The 16,385-nt window shown below is 40.8% G+C and overlaps 5 protein-coding genes across 5 annotated transcripts; 2 read left to right on the forward strand and 3 right to left on the reverse strand.

Moving 5' to 3' along the window:
* Positions 1-2: 2 nt before the first annotated feature.
* Positions 3-2,403, reverse strand: BO83DRAFT_380020 (Zn(II)2Cys6 transcription factor domain-containing protein). Its single transcript, XM_025531647.1, has 2 exons — positions 1,780-2,403; positions 3-1,724 (listed from the first exon to the last, which is right to left on the reverse strand). The coding sequence occupies exons 1-2, from the start codon at positions 2,355-2,357 to the stop codon at positions 29-31; spliced, it is 2,274 nt and encodes a 757-aa protein (XP_025386177.1). The 5' UTR covers positions 2,358-2,403; the 3' UTR covers positions 3-28.
* Positions 2,404-2,862: 459 nt separating this feature from the next.
* Positions 2,863-4,812, forward strand: BO83DRAFT_409634 (isoamyl alcohol oxidase; the record flags this gene model as incomplete). Its single annotated transcript, XM_025534153.1, has 4 exons — positions 2,863-2,925; positions 2,993-3,381; positions 3,434-3,638; positions 3,697-4,812. The coding sequence occupies 4 exons, from the start codon at positions 2,863-2,865 to the stop codon at positions 4,810-4,812; spliced, it is 1,773 nt and encodes a 590-aa protein (XP_025386178.1).
* A 229-nt stretch (positions 4,813-5,041) lies between these two features.
* On the reverse strand, positions 5,042-7,933 carry BO83DRAFT_448885 (lanosterol synthase). The gene is made up of 5 exons (XM_025536710.1): positions 7,428-7,933; positions 6,893-7,362; positions 5,582-6,827; positions 5,336-5,532; positions 5,042-5,282 (listed from the first exon to the last, which is right to left on the reverse strand). The coding sequence occupies exons 1-5, from the start codon at positions 7,644-7,646 to the stop codon at positions 5,192-5,194; spliced, it is 2,223 nt and encodes a 740-aa protein (XP_025386179.1). The 5' UTR covers positions 7,647-7,933; the 3' UTR covers positions 5,042-5,191.
* A 486-nt stretch (positions 7,934-8,419) lies between these two features.
* Positions 8,420-9,988, forward strand: BO83DRAFT_317237 (cytochrome P450; the record flags this gene model as incomplete). Its single annotated transcript, XM_025527694.1, has 4 exons — positions 8,420-8,730; positions 8,797-9,334; positions 9,426-9,731; positions 9,791-9,988. The coding sequence occupies 4 exons, from the start codon at positions 8,420-8,422 to the stop codon at positions 9,986-9,988; spliced, it is 1,353 nt and encodes a 450-aa protein (XP_025386180.1).
* Positions 9,989-11,246: 1,258 nt separating this feature from the next.
* On the reverse strand, positions 11,247-12,104 carry BO83DRAFT_428920 (F-box protein; the record flags this gene model as incomplete). Its single annotated transcript, XM_025535427.1, has 2 exons — positions 11,247-11,710; positions 11,774-12,104. The coding sequence occupies 2 exons, from the start codon at positions 12,102-12,104 to the stop codon at positions 11,247-11,249; spliced, it is 795 nt and encodes a 264-aa protein (XP_025386181.1).
* Positions 12,105-16,385: the final 4,281 nt, after the last annotated feature.

The raw sequence follows: 16,385 nt of genomic DNA on the forward strand, positions 1-16,385 counted from the left end.
ACCCTTACCCTGACGCATCATGTGCATTTCATTCGTGAAACGGCGGCATGCTGCTTTCGATTTCGGCAGTCGTACCTGGCAGACTCATGGCAGTGTTAAAAAGGTCCGTCATTGGGCCTGGCTGCCAAATGGTTGTAGACAATTGACTCCAATCAAAGATTTCAGATGGCTGAAGGACAGGGTCCATTGTATCTGAATATGGCCACATGTTCCATGCTTCAAACGAACTGAACTGCACGTTTGGCATTGCGGAGGGCTCGGTTGTATGCCCTGATATGTTCACCGCTCTCATGGTCTCATCCCATTCTGTAACGGTAGAAGCCTGCACTTTCAAAATATGCAATAAATCCATAAGACCTTTGAGCATTTTGCTGCTTGCAATATACATACAGCCACTCCTAAAGGCTGCCTCCAAAGAATTATTCGATTGGGACACCATGGCGACCAGCGCATCGGCGCACTGCTTGAAAAGGTCGAGTTGTTTGTCAACGTTGGGGTGCAACTTTCCGGAGGCTTTAAACCGGATAAGGTTGTTTTCCACGATATTTTTACATAGATTCAGAATGTCGATTACTATTGGCCGGATTGGCGCAATACAGTCGTTGCCATTCAGCTTCATTGATGCGCACTCCATGAATTTGGCTAGGATCCCTTGCAACTTGTCTGGATACCTTCCTCCAAAGTGACGCAAAAACTTGAAAAAGTGCGACTCGCTCTCAGAGGCAGGTGTTGTCATCATGGAGTTAATGACGGTGTTGCCCATCTGACTCGCTTCATCCGGGTGAATCTCAGTGCTTTTTCGCGGCCGATCCTTTTCCATCCTTGCTTTCCAGACGGATATGTAGAAAAGCCCGAGGCCAAGGATTTTGGCAATAACAGCATGGAAGCGCAGCTCCAGCAGTGAAGACATGATCATAACCTCATTCTGCCGTTCATCTTTGGCTGCCTCTGATAACAACTGATAGGCAGAAGTAACCTCAGCTAGGCATTTCTTTTCGCCTTCTTCGACAACGATGAACAACCGACTGGGGTTCATCCAGGACTGCTTCGAGTTTGCCATTGCCTCAATTTGCATATACGTGGCTGTAATCCATTTGATGTGGAAGATGATGACTGGTGAACAGGAATGTGTCTCCAGGAACATTTGATAGGACTCTATATGAGGTTGCATCCGTTGAAGAACCTGCCGGAAATCTTGCAGGGTCATGGTCAAAAAATCACCCATCAGAAATTCCTCGGCTGTAGTTTCAAGGCCTTGGATTGATAGGACTAGCTCACGCTCCATCACTACATTGTCGGTGGCAGTCGTATCCAGAAATGGTATGGTTCCTGGCTCAGGTAACAATCTTAGCCGCTCTGCAATCCGATATGCTATAGTCAGATACAGCTCGGCTTTGATGGATTGACTTGCAACTCTTTTAGACGTGGCCAAGGCGGTCGGCTTGAACGCCGATAAGAAGCGACAGACAGCAACGGAGTCTATGTGTGTGGGAGGACTGAAGATGAAGTCCTGGCCGTATGACGAAGCTGCCTGCAGTAGAGTATCTCGGAGGGATCCGTTCTGACGGCGAACACTTTCTGAACTTTCACAGGCAGCCAAGCAAAGGACTGCAAAAAGCAGCTTGGTGGCCACATTATTGGTATTGGGATCGGTGGAGAACAAGCGCTCTCTCAGGTGTAGCAGGCTTGGTGTGCCAATAACGAAGAGACGGTGCCACACTAATCTAGCAACGGTTTAGCCAGCTGATGAGATTAGCATAGTTCTGCGCCTGATCTTACAGGTTGTCAAGCGTGGCAGCAAGATCATGGCTCACTGTATCTGTCAGAGAAGTGCTCCAAGTGGACACCAGCTGAATGGTGGAGCCGAAAGAAGCATCCTTAGCCAACACCCCCGCGATAAAGGCGCTGGTGTTGGCCATGGCATGGTAAAGACGGTCGGCATCGGATGTAGGCTCCGTGGCATCCGGCAATTCCTGCAGCATGGAATGGTCGTCTAGTATCGCGCCCGAGAATAGATAGTGCTGAATGGAGTCGGAGAGCTTGGCCGCTTTCTCGTCATGTTGGGGGCTTGGACACGGGGAATTGGAAGTGTCTGGCTGGGGCGATTTGCTGGCCACATCTCCGCGATTTGCGCGTTTCGTTGCTGGCCGGCCTAGAGGATTGCTCTCGACAATGCATTCGAGATCAAGATTGCGGCATCTCTCGCAACATGTTGCCGGGGGTTGTGGAGTACCCAATGGGCCTAATGAGGCCAGCGGGCAAGCAAGCACGCATTTGATTTTACGAGCTCGGCACCCCCGGCAGATTAACCGCGCGTATTTGCCCCTAGGGCGTCGCTGAGCTCTTTGTCCTTGCATTTATCGGGATCGCAGTTGGTCGGAAGATAAAGAGGAGCAATGCGACCGTGGAGGGGTTGAAGATGGCCGGTTTCCACGGCCCCCATGAATGAGGCTGAGGGATCGGCATCGGCTGGAGATGTTCTCGCCGCGACGAATCATATCATCCTCTCAGCGCGATGTGGGCCTCGACTTGCTCTAGGTCATGATGTTTACATCTATGTTCACTGCGCTCAGAACCAGCTTGTTCATTAAACTGGCTTCTTGAGGTCTTGTAAGACATGTCCAAAGTGGAGGTAACAGTATGTTGGATCGTGTCCCTGGACGTCGCTGCCCGTTACCTTCTGAGGGCAAGGTCGGCTTCCGTTCCGTGCTCGGTGGCTATGGGCGCAATATATTGCGCTGCTTACGGTGTCACCTGCTGAGCATTGAAGAGCGACGAGTATAATGTCTTGCCCTTACCCTGATGTCTACAATGAATTTTGAAGATTCAACAATAATTACAGCAAGACAAGTTGACTTCAAAATGCTTCTAAGCATTATCCTACTCCTGGCTGGAGCACAGTCTGTATTTGCCAGATGCAAATGTGTATGTTATCACATGATCTCCTTCCCTCTTAGATGACGCGAGGATAGCTTACTTCTCGAGGATACAGGTCCCTACGGATGAGTGCTGGCCCTCTATAGATACATGGAGCGCCCTGAACAGTTCCGTTGACGGAAAGCTTGCGCGCAACGAGCCGATTGCTAAGCCGTGCTACCAAGGCCCAGGATACAGCTCCGAGCTCTGTCAGAGCATCAGCTCCAACTGGACAAGCAATGAGTACCTGGCAGAATTCCCCATTGGATATAGTTATCCACTTGTGGAAAGCTGCCCCCCTGTCAACGCCACTTTGGCTGGATATCCACAGTGCGACCTGGGCAACTATCCCGTCTACAGTGTCAAGGCGACAACCGCAGCTGATGTTGCTGCCGGGATTAAGTTTGCAAGGGATCACAATGTGAGGTTGGTCATCAAAAACACAGGTCATGATATTTCGCAGCGGTGAGAACACAGCGTCAGGGTTCCATAATTGTACACGCACTAACTATAACAGATCGCAAGGATATGGTAGCCTTTCCATTTGGATCAAGTCCATACAAGATGGACTTCATTATCACGACAGATACGTTCCTGGGAATGGATCCTGTCCATCCAACTGGACTGGAAGTGCCATCACCGTAGGCGGTGGATATGTGTGGCAGGACGTATACGATTTTGCTGCCACGCATGGTGTCATCGCTGTTGGTGGGGCAGATCCGGTAAGTCTATCCCTGGAGGCCGAGGTATGATACGCATCCGTATTAATGAATAGATCAGACTGTTGGTGTCCTTGGAGGCTTCATGCAAGGTGGTGGCCATGGCCCCGTTAGCCACTTTTTTGGACTCGGGGCAGACCAGGTTCTGGAATACAAAGTTGTTCTAGCATCTGGAAAGCTTGTCACTGCCAACGCCTGTCAGTATGCAGACCTCTTCACTGCCCTCCGTGGAGGTGGTGGAGGCACCTATGGTGTGGTCTTATCGGCCACCATCAAAGCCTACCCAACGCGTCCTGTCCTAGGCCATAACCTAGACATCGTTGCACTAAACGGAAATGACGATGCCGTTATCAACGCTACTGGCAACATAATGTCCAAATTGCCAGCTCTCTCAGACGCAGGATACTCTGGCACTGCAATCCTCACACCCTATGCCGGACCGCTGGTATATACCCACCCTTTCCTGAATTTGCTTGAGAACAATTCCACCGAGGCATTAGAGAGCGCCAAAGACGCCATGAAACGGCTTATCCTAGATGACCTGCTCCAGCACAACGGAACCTCGTATCTGGTTCTATCCACCTTCACCACCTATCCGACCTTCCATGCATACTACTCCAGCACGCACCATACAACACCGGGTTCAAATAGGCCGATAATGGCTTCACGGCTATTTGACAAGCAAACACTGGAATCCCCAAAGAACAATCTAACAAGTCTTCTTGAGACCGTCACTGCCCAGACAGTCCCAAACAGCACGCTTTGGGCAACCTTGTTCAACATCGTCGCCGGTGGGAAGGTTCTCGATCCCGTCCCTCATACATCCATGAATCCCGTGTGGCGAAGGTCCCACCTCCTGTTTCAGCAAATCGATGTCTGGCCCGACAACGCCGGTACCGAGGAGATTCAACAATACCGAAACGATCTCACCCAGATTAAATTGAAAGCGATGAAGGACATGGCTCCGGGTATGGGAACCTATTTAAACGAGGCCGATCCGTACGATCCGGACTGGAGGCAGGACTGGTTTGGAGTTAATTACGACTGGCTTGCGTCCGTCAAGAAGAAGTATGACCCGGAAAATGTGTTTTGGTGTTGGCGATGTGTCGGGAACGAGGGCTGGGAGGAGGTGGTAGGCGGCGCGTGGTTTGGACCACTGTGTGAAACCGGGAAGTAGTTTCGGGGTAGTCCTTGTTGAGGTCGCAATTATTGTGCTCATTCCAAGAAATATATACCTGATCCTGGTTGGCTTGGGAAGGTACTTGGCTGTCGCGTTGTATTGGTTTCGGAGATGTGCATGGCTCGTTGGGCAGGTGAAAAATGAAGATCGTTTATTACCTACGCATATTATCCCGTCATGTCATCGTTATACTCTCTACAACATTAGATAGAAGATATCCTTCCGTGTTATTTTGCACCTAAATGTTCTGCATATTGTATGATTCAAAACACATACATAAACCGAACTATGCAGTTTCCCAACAGTATATTTAAAATTCATCCTTCATTCCATCATGTATCATTCCAATCAAACCGTATACTTCTTGTACTGATACTCAAATGATAGGCCCATTTCCGTACAGCTTCTCATACATCGCCAGTGCGCGGATGGGGAACGAGTATATGTAGTTGTGATATTGAATATGGCTGCAGCTGGTCAGTATGGATTATGAATTTCCAAACAACGCTGGCGAACATACCATGTAAGCACTCCACTGCCAACGGGATATTCTTGTTCCCATTTTCCATTTGGCTTTTGTCGGTTGATAATAAGATAGATTCCTCGTTTTATGGGCTCCGGATCGGGATAACCGGCATACATCAACGCGAGGCACGACCATGCAGTCTGTACAGTGTGTGATCTAGGCGCATGTACATATGTGCCGACCATACGAGACTAAACGCTACTTGTTAGCTCCGCGACACGAGAAAGGTTATGTACCTACCTCTAGTGTTTCTCCCCACCCGCCGTCAGACTCTCGCATGTCTAGTAAGAAGCGACATCCTGCTCTGACCACGCTGGAGTTCTCATATGTTCGGCCTCCATAGTGTAAGGCTTCCATGGCAAAGAAAGCACCATAGGTGAATGTGATTCCCCATGAGGCCATCCAGCTTCCGTCATCGCGCTGGCTTGTCTCCACGAACTTCACACCCCGCTCAATGGCTCGATCAACCTCATTGCGCCGATATTCGCCGTTCCGAGCCCTGAAAAGAGCCAGTGCTGTGACACAAGAGGACGTGCACTCGACGTAATCATGTTCTGTCATCACCTGTCCAAACATTTCGGTACCATTGAAGTACTCCAGCCAATTACCTGCGGCGATGGGCTCAAAGCTGCTATAGCCCCCGCTGTGATTCTGTATCATTAAGAGATTATCCACTGCTAATCGGAGGTTTGCTTCCCTCATTTGTCGTGAACCCAGCTTCCTCTCGACCATCAAGATGGCTTTCAAAGACTCAGCTGTGCAATCGGAACACGGGCTGCCATGGTAACGGGTCGTAAAGGACCAGGCCCCGAGACGGCTAGGACGATGACAGATACTAGCATCATCCCAGTCATTCACGAGCTGCTGCTGTATTAGATACTCATAAGCTCGCTGCGTGTTAGTTTGAAAATTTTTGTGTTCGGCGAGACCTGTGTACACCAGCGTCTGCAGTGCCAATGATGTGTCCCACGCGTGCCCCCCATGGATACTCATAGACTGCATTCCCGACGAACCCATCCAGAGATACTCTAGACTTGTTTCCTGCATGTGTTTTAGAGCGGGCGAATTAGGCCCCTCGCCACAATAGACAGCAATCATATTCAGCCAGGCGTCCATACTGATGAGTCCGGTCGAGTTGCTCGCGTTATCCATATTGAGCACAATGTCCCACGCTCGTTCTTCTGCCTTTTTCTTCAAAAAGCTGGGGCAGAGCCATGGATTCCACACATTAGTAAGGATCCAATTCAACAATTGTAGCATCCAACTCTTTGCTTGATGCCGCTTAGACGGTCGCACCACTCCTTCGTATGCAGCGAAATTAACAGCAGAGAATTTTTGTGGAAACAGCTCCGCCCGAATCTCATCTAAGAGATCATTGGTTGGCAGCGTGAATCTTCGAGATGAGAGGTAACACATTGGCAGGTAGACTTGGCGTGGAATCACATACCAATTCCATGGGCTGAGTGGAAACCACTTGGGTAGGAGCCTGGCATTCAGTCAGTATAGTCATACAATCAGCCCCGAAAGAAGTTTGAGGAACAAAGAACTCACCACATCTCAACAGGGTATGGGTCAGTACCCGCCCAGTCATACAGCCCCAGCAGAGCAAGCCAGAACTTGGCCCAGGCCGGCAGGTAGAGCGCTCCCCCGTGGCTGAGATAGAATTCGCGCGCTTTCCGGAGACGCTCATTGTCAGGTGGGACCCCCATGAGTCGTAGTGCAATATAAACCAATGTAGTCCCCATCGGCGAAGGGTCCTCCTCCAAATATGTCGCCCAGCCACCGTTATCTGGGTTTTGACAGTTGAACATGAAGCGAATCAATTCAATTACGTAAGCCTCATCGATTCGAGCACCTGTGATGTACCATGTCATGACCAGCATTGGAGTCACAAAGAAGATACAGCTCAAGTCAGCTGCCCAACAGCCCAAATCACGAACCTGCGTGTTAGTGTGAAACTTGACACCCTTGTAGATGGCCTCAGAGACCGTGTTGGCAGGGAGCGAGGAGCTTTGGTGGTCCTAGATATGGATTGTTCTGCTCAGATTCACCGAGTATCATAGTATTAGGGCCACCTTCAACATACCATCGGGATGTCCAGAAAGAATTTGCTAGTGGCATCCTGAGTCTGAGCGCTGCGCTTATCCTTGTCTTTCAAATAGACCCATCTGAGGCGCCCCAAATCTTGGGTAGTCACCAGATGCCACCCTTCTATGTCAGTCATCTTGGTATAGGAGGGACACAGATCGCCGCTCCCATTTTGACTCAGGCGGTTTTTGATCTTCAATGTGTACTTGCTTGCCATATCGCAGGATAGTAGCCAGCTGGTCGGTCGTAACGTGACTGGACTGGAATAGAGCGTTATCCAAGAACCTGGTATGCCTCCTTCTTATAATGACATAGGCAAGCCCAGCTTGCTCCATGAATCTTTTACGTCAATTGATTTGAAAACGACATTCACTTGCTTGCATTTTCCAATCCGGGTATGTCTCAGCGGTGGGAAAGCTAGGCCGAGGTCTTCTGCACCATTTGCGTATATTGACCGGATATTGGAGGAGCGGCCCGAAATATTTGTCACCACCTTCATCTTGAATAACTCTAAGTTGAAGCTTAAGTTTGCCTGTCTGTAAGCAAAGTACGCAATGCTCTACAATATCTTTTGGTGACTAGAGCGGTGTGGGCAGCACACGAAATCAGGTTTCGCCCAAGGCAGCAAAAATTGAAAAGAACGACCTTGTCGGGTGACACCTTCACTTAGCCGCGTTATGTCACCTCTTCTGGTTCACCTTGCGAAAGTTTGTCGCATATCACATGCAAATGTCAGTATAGCGGTTATCGCTCCCCGCAGCGATGGACGTGTCATAACAATCCGTACACCGCCCATCATCCGAACTATATACTTCAATAATGAATGCATTGAGATGCAGTCCTTCCAATGGCAACTGAGGACTTGTCATGCATTGAAGGCATAGTGGCACATTACTACCGTCGATCGAGACTTGACACGGAGCTCTTATATCTGAGAAGATGTGTCGATGCTCGTGGAAGACATCATTGTGTTCACGGACCATTACAAACATGTTTGACCTGGCATTTCGTGCGTTGATTCATGGATTGTACTTCTTTGCCTTGGCATGTCTCATCAAGTTGTTAAGGGCACTGTGGAAGCGTCCCTTTCCCACCAATGCCCCCAAGTTAGTCTCAGGGTACCCGGTGGTGGGTGCTCTTCAGTTCTTCTTTACTCAGAACGAGTTCTGTCGTAGTTCCAAAGCAAACTCGCCCACCGGAAACTACAGCTATTACCTTGGTCAACATCAGGTCATTGGACTATGTGGCACACAGGGCCGGAAGACATTCTTCGAAAGCCGAGATCTCGACCTAGGGCAAGGGTATGGTTTTCACTCGTCTCTCCCTGTCGATGATCCACACCTACTGAAACTAGTGACAATATTCAGTGCCTCTCTGCTCGTCCCTTTCGTCAATTTGGTCGAGAATCCTCAAGATCCATCCGTTGATACCCATTTATCGCATCTGCACTACATATTTCGCACGCGGCTGTTACGCACCCAAAGCCTCCAATTCATTCCTGCCGCCATAGAAATGTGCACCACTGCAACCTTGAACCGAATAACAGATAAAGGCCTCATTGACCCCTTTCAGGAGATGACATTGTTCTACGCGCAGTCCACTATGGCAGTAATGGGAGTCAGCGAGGTGGCGCTCTCCCCCGAGCTGTCGAGCAAGGTAAGTAAACTATTTGGTGCAATGGATGGAACCTTTCATGTATCCGACATGGCAATCCCATGGTTGCTAAATCCGTTACACATTCCCACACTCATCTCGCTGGGGCAGCTGTGGGTAATGTTGTGGCAAATCATCAGCAAGCAGAGAAAGCTGGGGCAGCAGAAACAGCCAAGTACGCGAGATCCTGCGAAGGAGAACATGCTTCAGGATATGATTGAAAAAGGGTGGAGCACGAGAGCAATCTTCAAGGTGAGAGGACTACTTGTAATTTAATTACTTTCCGAAGATGGAGAAACTGATATGTCACCAGGTTTTGTTGTCCGCTGGGTTTGCGTCTCAGGCAAACAGTCCTACTGTGGCTTCGTGGATACTGATGTGGCTTACCACCGACCCACAATGGATGGCTCGAGTCCGGCAAGAAATCGAGCAAGTCATCGACAAGCACCGAGAGAAGGGCGAGCCCGCAGAAGATGTCCTCCGATCGCTGCATGTGAATACTTGGGAGCATGAGTTTCCTCTCCTGCGCGCCTGTATGCTGGAGGCCGTTAGACTAGTTGTTACATTAGTCTTGATTCGTAAGAATATCAGCGCAGTCGATATTCCTATCGGAAATACTGGCGAGGTGATACCGCCAGGAACCTATGTAGTAAGGCTGAATCCGCTCTCTATACTCTGTCAGAAACCCTCTTACGTTGAACGGAACAGACTTACGACGCTCGTGAAGTGACCCGAGATCCGAATGTTTACCCCGACCCCCAACGCTGGGATCCGGGCCGCTTCCTTCCCGATCGAGAAGAACATTTGAAAGAGGTTCTCGCATCTACTGGTTTTGGAGGTGGACGTCATAAGTGTCGTGAGTGTGTCTCCCCTGGTCATTGTAGATCCGGTCTAACAAGACTTTAATAACCTACATGTAAAGCTGGACGAAGAGTAAGTTGAAATACACGATCCTCGAATCACCTGAGGTTGACCATTCTCCAGTTAGCACATATTCAGACAGCGATAATAGTGGCTAGAGCTCTCATCATGTTTGATATTACTCTATGTGATGAGCACGGAAGTCCAATGAATAAGGTGCCGGCACCGCACCTGGACTCTTGCCATTTCGCGGCCAAACCACAATCGCCTGTGCGGCTCAGATGCATCAAACGGGCGTGACGGAAGTGTTGGTCATTCCAGACGAAGCAGAGAATGTTCAGGGAGAGAAGAGCAAGGTTATACAATTGCCACTTTAACCATTCTCGTTACCGCATTGCGTTGAGGAGGGATGGAATAACAATATTGGGTCGAAGGTGGTTAGGGGGCGTCTGTCCCTGAATTGTCAATGAACAAAGGGAAACGTTTTCTCGGCATAGATACGCAATCCGCGTATATCAGCGCCTTGAGCTTGTACCATACTTGAGACTTAACCATAGTATACATCTGAAGGGAGAAGCCATACTGGACTACTTGGTTATAGTGAGCCTTGTAAAGGGTAAATATCACTGGCGAGACCAGAAGGACTGCATCACCATGGCTGATAACAAATTCTCACCCCAGGCGACGTTTCATAGTCTAAAGTTTCGGCAGTTTGTAATAATGTTCCAAGGACGAAAAATAGTTGCTTGTCACCCTCCGTTTTCCGACTCGGTAGCCTCCTCGGTCATCCTTTCTGTAAAGTAAAGAGGAGCGAGAAGTATCAAAAACATACAACAGAAGGGATTCGCTGGTGGTCACCCACCCAACTACTAACCTCCCGGCGTGTGGCTTAAGTACGGCTGAGCGGACGGGAAGCCCTGTTTTCCACACCCTATGGTCGTATGTACCGGATTTTTATAGTGAAAGATTCATATAGCATGCATACAAGTCAGATCACTGAGGGCGCGAAGTAGAGAGTGCTGCTTTCACCTTATTGCAGCCCGGGAAATGTTGATTAGTCGAGCACCCTGAACCCTCTCCACCAACACTGACTTTCGAGTCGGATTTAATACGCCTTTTTGAATCCAGGACCCTCAAGAAAAATGCTCGTTGAGCTTCTAGTCACACCTGGATTTTTGACAGTCTTGGCGTTCTAAAGCCTCCCTTCTATCTCGCAATAGGCTGTCATATGACACCTCGTGGAACGCCATTCGTATATCCAATAAGTTGAAACACCAACTCATTCTTCATTAGTCGTATTCTTCTACACCTCTTCCTCTTCGACAGGCTTTTTCTCCGGATCTCGCCACTGATAGCAAACAATCTTCTTCAAATCAGGCTGGCAATGATCCCATATAGCCGCATGGCCTTGCGTACGCATAGAAACGCTTTGCCCCGAGAAATCAATGTAGTCGACTCCATGGATTTCGTGGTAAACATGACGGAGATACTCGCTTACTTCTTCGAAGAGTGCGCATCGTTTAACGTCAGCTGGGGAAGATCCCGATTCGTCCCCGATTGGCTGGTCAAGGTTAACCATTTCGTATATCAGGTACAGGTGTTTCAGCAACATAGTCCGATATCTCTGTTGGCGAGACGGTTGGTCTAGTAGTAAAAGACTCCAAACTTGGTAGTAGCTGCGAGTGAACCGATGACGCTCGCTAGGAGTCAAGTGCAATGGACGTGGTTTTCCTCCATAAAACTTGTCATCGATGCTCGTAAGAGGGACTGTAAGACATTGTTTAGTAAATACCCCATACAATGATTGGGCTTCCTGATCTGTCTACTCACTTCGAATATTCGGGGTAATATCAAGATCAAACACCTCGATCGCTTTCTCCACGATACCAGAGTTCCGTCGCAGCCGTAACAGATCCCCAATATTCACTGACGAATATTGACGTGGTGAACCACCTTGGTCCGCCAGTAGCACTCTTACATATCGTTCACAGGGGATCTTTCTGCGTAGGCGTTTGTAGATCGTAGGGGTGTTGTTAATCAAGCCCTGGCGGAGTCGACGGCAAGTCGCGGCCAAATGAAGCGCATCTGGAAGAGGCAGTTCCTTGTATATTCTGATTAAGACCTCTGTAGGAATGTGGGCAAATTTCGAAAATGTGTACATAATGAGTGTGATAAACAGAGTCCTGGATATATTGATTCACCGAGAAATAATTCATGTATGCTCCGGTCTGGAGCGAACGGGTCAGTACTCTATATCTACTCTAACATAGAAGGATCAAACGTGAGCAAAGAAGATAATAATATTCTTTTTTATCTAGGATCTTCTTTGTAGAATATATAATACAATTAACAGACAAATAAAAAAGAAAAATATAATATACTATACCTGTTGTAATCATCCCCTCTCTGCAAGGCAATGTCTTGATACTATTATAATTACTAGTTCTGAGCTTGAGGGTTGTTTACTTGAAGAATATTAAGTATAATATATATAATCTGTCAAGCAGCTGCTATTCTATTCAGATTATTTAGATATTAAATAGTAATATACATGTATATTTTCCTCAGATGTCTGACATGCTGAGTAGTAATATTTATATATATTTCTGCCAGATATCTAAGTAGTTAAGAACAGTATATTTATCTTACTAAAATCTTATATTCGCGTAAGAAGTATTCTATACACAGTATAATATTATAAAGATTTTATTAGAAGTGACTTAAATTCTTGATTATATAAACTAAAATATCCGACCAGTTACTGTTAAGCACCAGTAGTGCAGCCGCTGTACCAGAAGCAGCAGATAGTACTACAGAAACAAAAAATATAGATAAAACAGCAGGTAATATTACAGAAGCTAAAAATATAAAATAAATAATAAATAATACTGTAAAAACTAGAGATATAGAATGAAAATCATATATAGTTATATTCATAACTTGAATAATTTTAATTATTATGGTAGCTGGTAGAGTATTCGCGAATAAATTTAAAATTATTAGATTAACTGCAGGCACGTGTGTATTTATTATATTAAGTATAATAAGGTCTGACTAAATATTAGTTTAAATATAAAAAATAAATACAGAATATTTAGTTTATATTATAATACTAACTACTACCAGCCTGTATATAAATGTCTATCTAAATTTGTTCCTGTAGTTGAGCAACTATTCATGATTAATATAAATTATATTTTTATCCAGCATGTAAAAGTCCTTATAAATAAGATAATAATATTATTCTATATTTTTAATCCAGATAATTAGATTTTTTAAAATATAATTATAATAAATATTATCTTAGGCCGTGAAGTCATGCTTTTAATATTATTTATATATAATTAAGAAAATTATAGTATTATATAAAATAATATAAATCTAAGTATTATATAATTATATATTATATATCAGAGTCATTGCTTATCTCCTAAAAAAAGTATCCATTAGCTAGATAATCTAATAAACTGTTTAATAATTATTAAATATAAGAGCGGGTGAACCGCCCTATATAAATATATTAAATCTAGATAATATACTATTATACTAAATAGATAATAGTATATAATAAAATTAATTATTTTAGTAAATTTCTAGTACTTAATTTATTATATTCTGATCAGTGACTATTATTATGTACTGGAGCAGTGCCGCAGCTGCTGGTAAGACTATATTAAATATAATTATAAGAAAAAAACAGATATAGAAAAAAAAATAGATATAAATAATATATAATAAAATAAAAAATATAAAAGGAAATAATATATAGTAAAATAAGAGATATAAAAGTAGATTAAAATAGAAAAAAAAATATATAAAAATAATTAAAAAATAAAATTAAATATAAAAATAAGATTAAAAATAAAATAAAAATAAGTAATAAATTAAATATTTATTTATTATAAAAAGAGATTACAGAGGGATTAAATAAATATAAAAAAATTAAATATATATAAAAAGAAATACTATTAGAAATAAATAATAAATATTAAAATTATTTATTTTTATTTATATCTAAGTATTTAATATTATTACTAGCTTTTTAGTATATTTTTAGTATCTCGAGAATATTCTTTTATATATTATCTAATAGTTTCTAGATCTGATCTCTGTTTTTCTAATATAATAAAATCTTATTTATTTTAATTTATATAATTTAATCTACTTTGTATTTTTTATAATTATAAATTATTATTAGTAGAGTAGAAGCTTTGCTCAGTTTCTTTTATTTAAAATTATTTTTATATACTTATTTAAGATATACAATACTAATAATAAGATATATAGTCCAGTCTAATAGTAAATATAATTTATATATTAATTTATTAATACAGTAAATAATCTCGAAGAAACTGTACTTAATAAATAATAATTTAAATAAATTTAATAAAATATATTTTATTTTTATTTTATATATTATTTTAAGCTATACTTACTCTTACAGTTAAATAGATTTATAATTATAATTAAATATATCTACTATCCAGGCTCTTGTAAGAGATAATATATTTAAAATATAATTATAAATAATATTTTAATTTTTAATAAATATAGTAAATAATACTCCACCCGTGGACTAGACAGTAGAAGGTATTAAATATAATAAAAATTTATATAATATTTTAAAAGATAATATATCTATTATATTTAATAATAAAATATTAAGATTAAACTGTATTTTTATTATATATAAATACTAGAATATTTTATATTTACTAGTAAATAAATATTATAATATAATTATAATTATTTAATTTATTTTTTCTACTTACCTGTCAGTACTTAGATAATATATTATAATTAGATTATATCTAATTCTGAGTATCTTAGTTATCTTATTCTAGAAGTTATTTATAAATTTTAGATTATAATTTAATATAATTATACTTGGTAGTTTTTATTTGCAGATAATACTATTCTAGAAAATATATATTTATTAAGAGGTTATCCAGTTCTTTTATCTAGTAATCAATTAAACTGTATATAATAGTTTATTTATAATTATAAGTACTGTATTATATCTATTATTTTTAGACAGGCTGATAATAAAATCTAATATAATTATATAAAATAATTAGAATAGAGTCTTAATTAATTATAATTAATTATATAATTTATAATTACTGCAGACACTTTAACTGTATATAAAATATTATAAAATATAATATTATAAATTCTTTTTTATATATAATATATAGTAATTATATACTAGTATTATATATAACTTATTTAGTTCTAGATGCCTGTATCTATTATAATAAATCTCAAAGACTGTTTTATTAAATATATAAAATATATAAGATTTTAGTAAATTATATTAGATATTATAAAAAATATTATTATATATTTTAAATAAATAATATTTTTTATTAAATATATCAGTTACGCGACTGTAGATCCTCCAAAATATTTAATTAACTAAAATTAGATTATTTAGATATTTCTGAAAATCTTTATTAAATGTGAGATATTTTATTATTATATATAAGTTAATTCTGTATAGCAGCTTATAGAAAGTGCAGATAATATCCAGTAAAAGAAAATTAAAATTATAAATATTTATTAAAAAATATTAAATATATTTATATTAAAATATAGTAATTCTTTTTTATATAAAATTATTATCTGATTTAAATAAGATATTAAATATAATATTTATTAATTAAATTAAGCACTGCATGGCTTATTAATTATTTAAAATATATTAATTAATACAGAATAATTTATTATAATAGTAAATATAATATTATCTATATATTAGAGTAGCTTTATCAGGGTCTAGATTAATATAATATATTTAAATTTTATTATTATATAATTTTATTCTGCTGAGAATAATATCTTGGATAGATATATAATTAAATATTTATTATAATTTATATTAATTTAATATATTAAAGCTCTGAATCCCCACTTCTTACTCCTATTAATATAAAACTTAAATAGTTTAGAAAAGTCGGAATATATAAATATTAAAATAAAAATTAAATATTTATAAATAATATTCTAAGCTTTTATACTTCTAATTATTAATTAATCTAACTTATTATTATTCTATAATAATACTATAAATATATAATTAATAAAGTATTTATATAGCTGATTTTCTTTTAATTCTACTTATAATTATAAGACTTTAAACTTATATAATAATTTAGTTATTAATATAAAGCACTTGATGAAGTGTTAATAATAATTAAAAAATATAATACCAGTCTTTAAACTTCTGATAATAATTAAAAAATATATATAATATATAACAGTGACTTTGTCATCTGTTATAATAATACTAAGATATGATATATAATAGCTGAATAATTTAATAAATAAATAAATAAAATAATATTTAAATAAAAATAGTATTATATTATTTACTTTTAGTATATCAAGCACAGTATCCAGGTGTTAAAAATATTTATTAATATTATAATTATAGATTATA

The sequence above is a fragment of the Aspergillus eucalypticola genome (genome assembly GCF_003184535.1).
Source record: "Aspergillus eucalypticola CBS 122712 chromosome Unknown BO83scaffold_19, whole genome shotgun sequence".
NCBI classification, from domain to species: domain Eukaryota; kingdom Fungi; phylum Ascomycota; class Eurotiomycetes; order Eurotiales; family Aspergillaceae; genus Aspergillus; species Aspergillus eucalypticola.

Excerpts from the sequence above, each read along its gene's own strand:
- BO83DRAFT_380020 (XM_025531647.1), bottom strand. The coding sequence starts at position 2,357 with ATGCAAGGACAAAGAGCTCAGCGACGCCCTAGGGGCAAATACGCGCGG. Across the intron at positions 1,725-1,779 it reads GCTGCCACGCTTGACAACCT|ATTAGTGTGGCACCGTCTCT; the intron begins GTAAGATCAGGC and ends AACCGTTGCTAG.
- BO83DRAFT_448885 (XM_025536710.1), bottom strand. The coding sequence starts at position 7,646 with ATGGCAAGCAAGTACACATTGAAGATCAAAAACCGCCTGAGTCAAAAT. Across the intron at positions 5,533-5,581 it reads GGTGGGGAGAAACACTAGAG|TCTCGTATGGTCGGCACATA; the intron begins GTAGGTACATAA and ends AGTAGCGTTTAG. Across the intron at positions 5,283-5,335 it reads GGCAGTGGAGTGCTTACATG|CCATATTCAATATCACAACT; the intron begins GTATGTTCGCCA and ends GACCAGCTGCAG.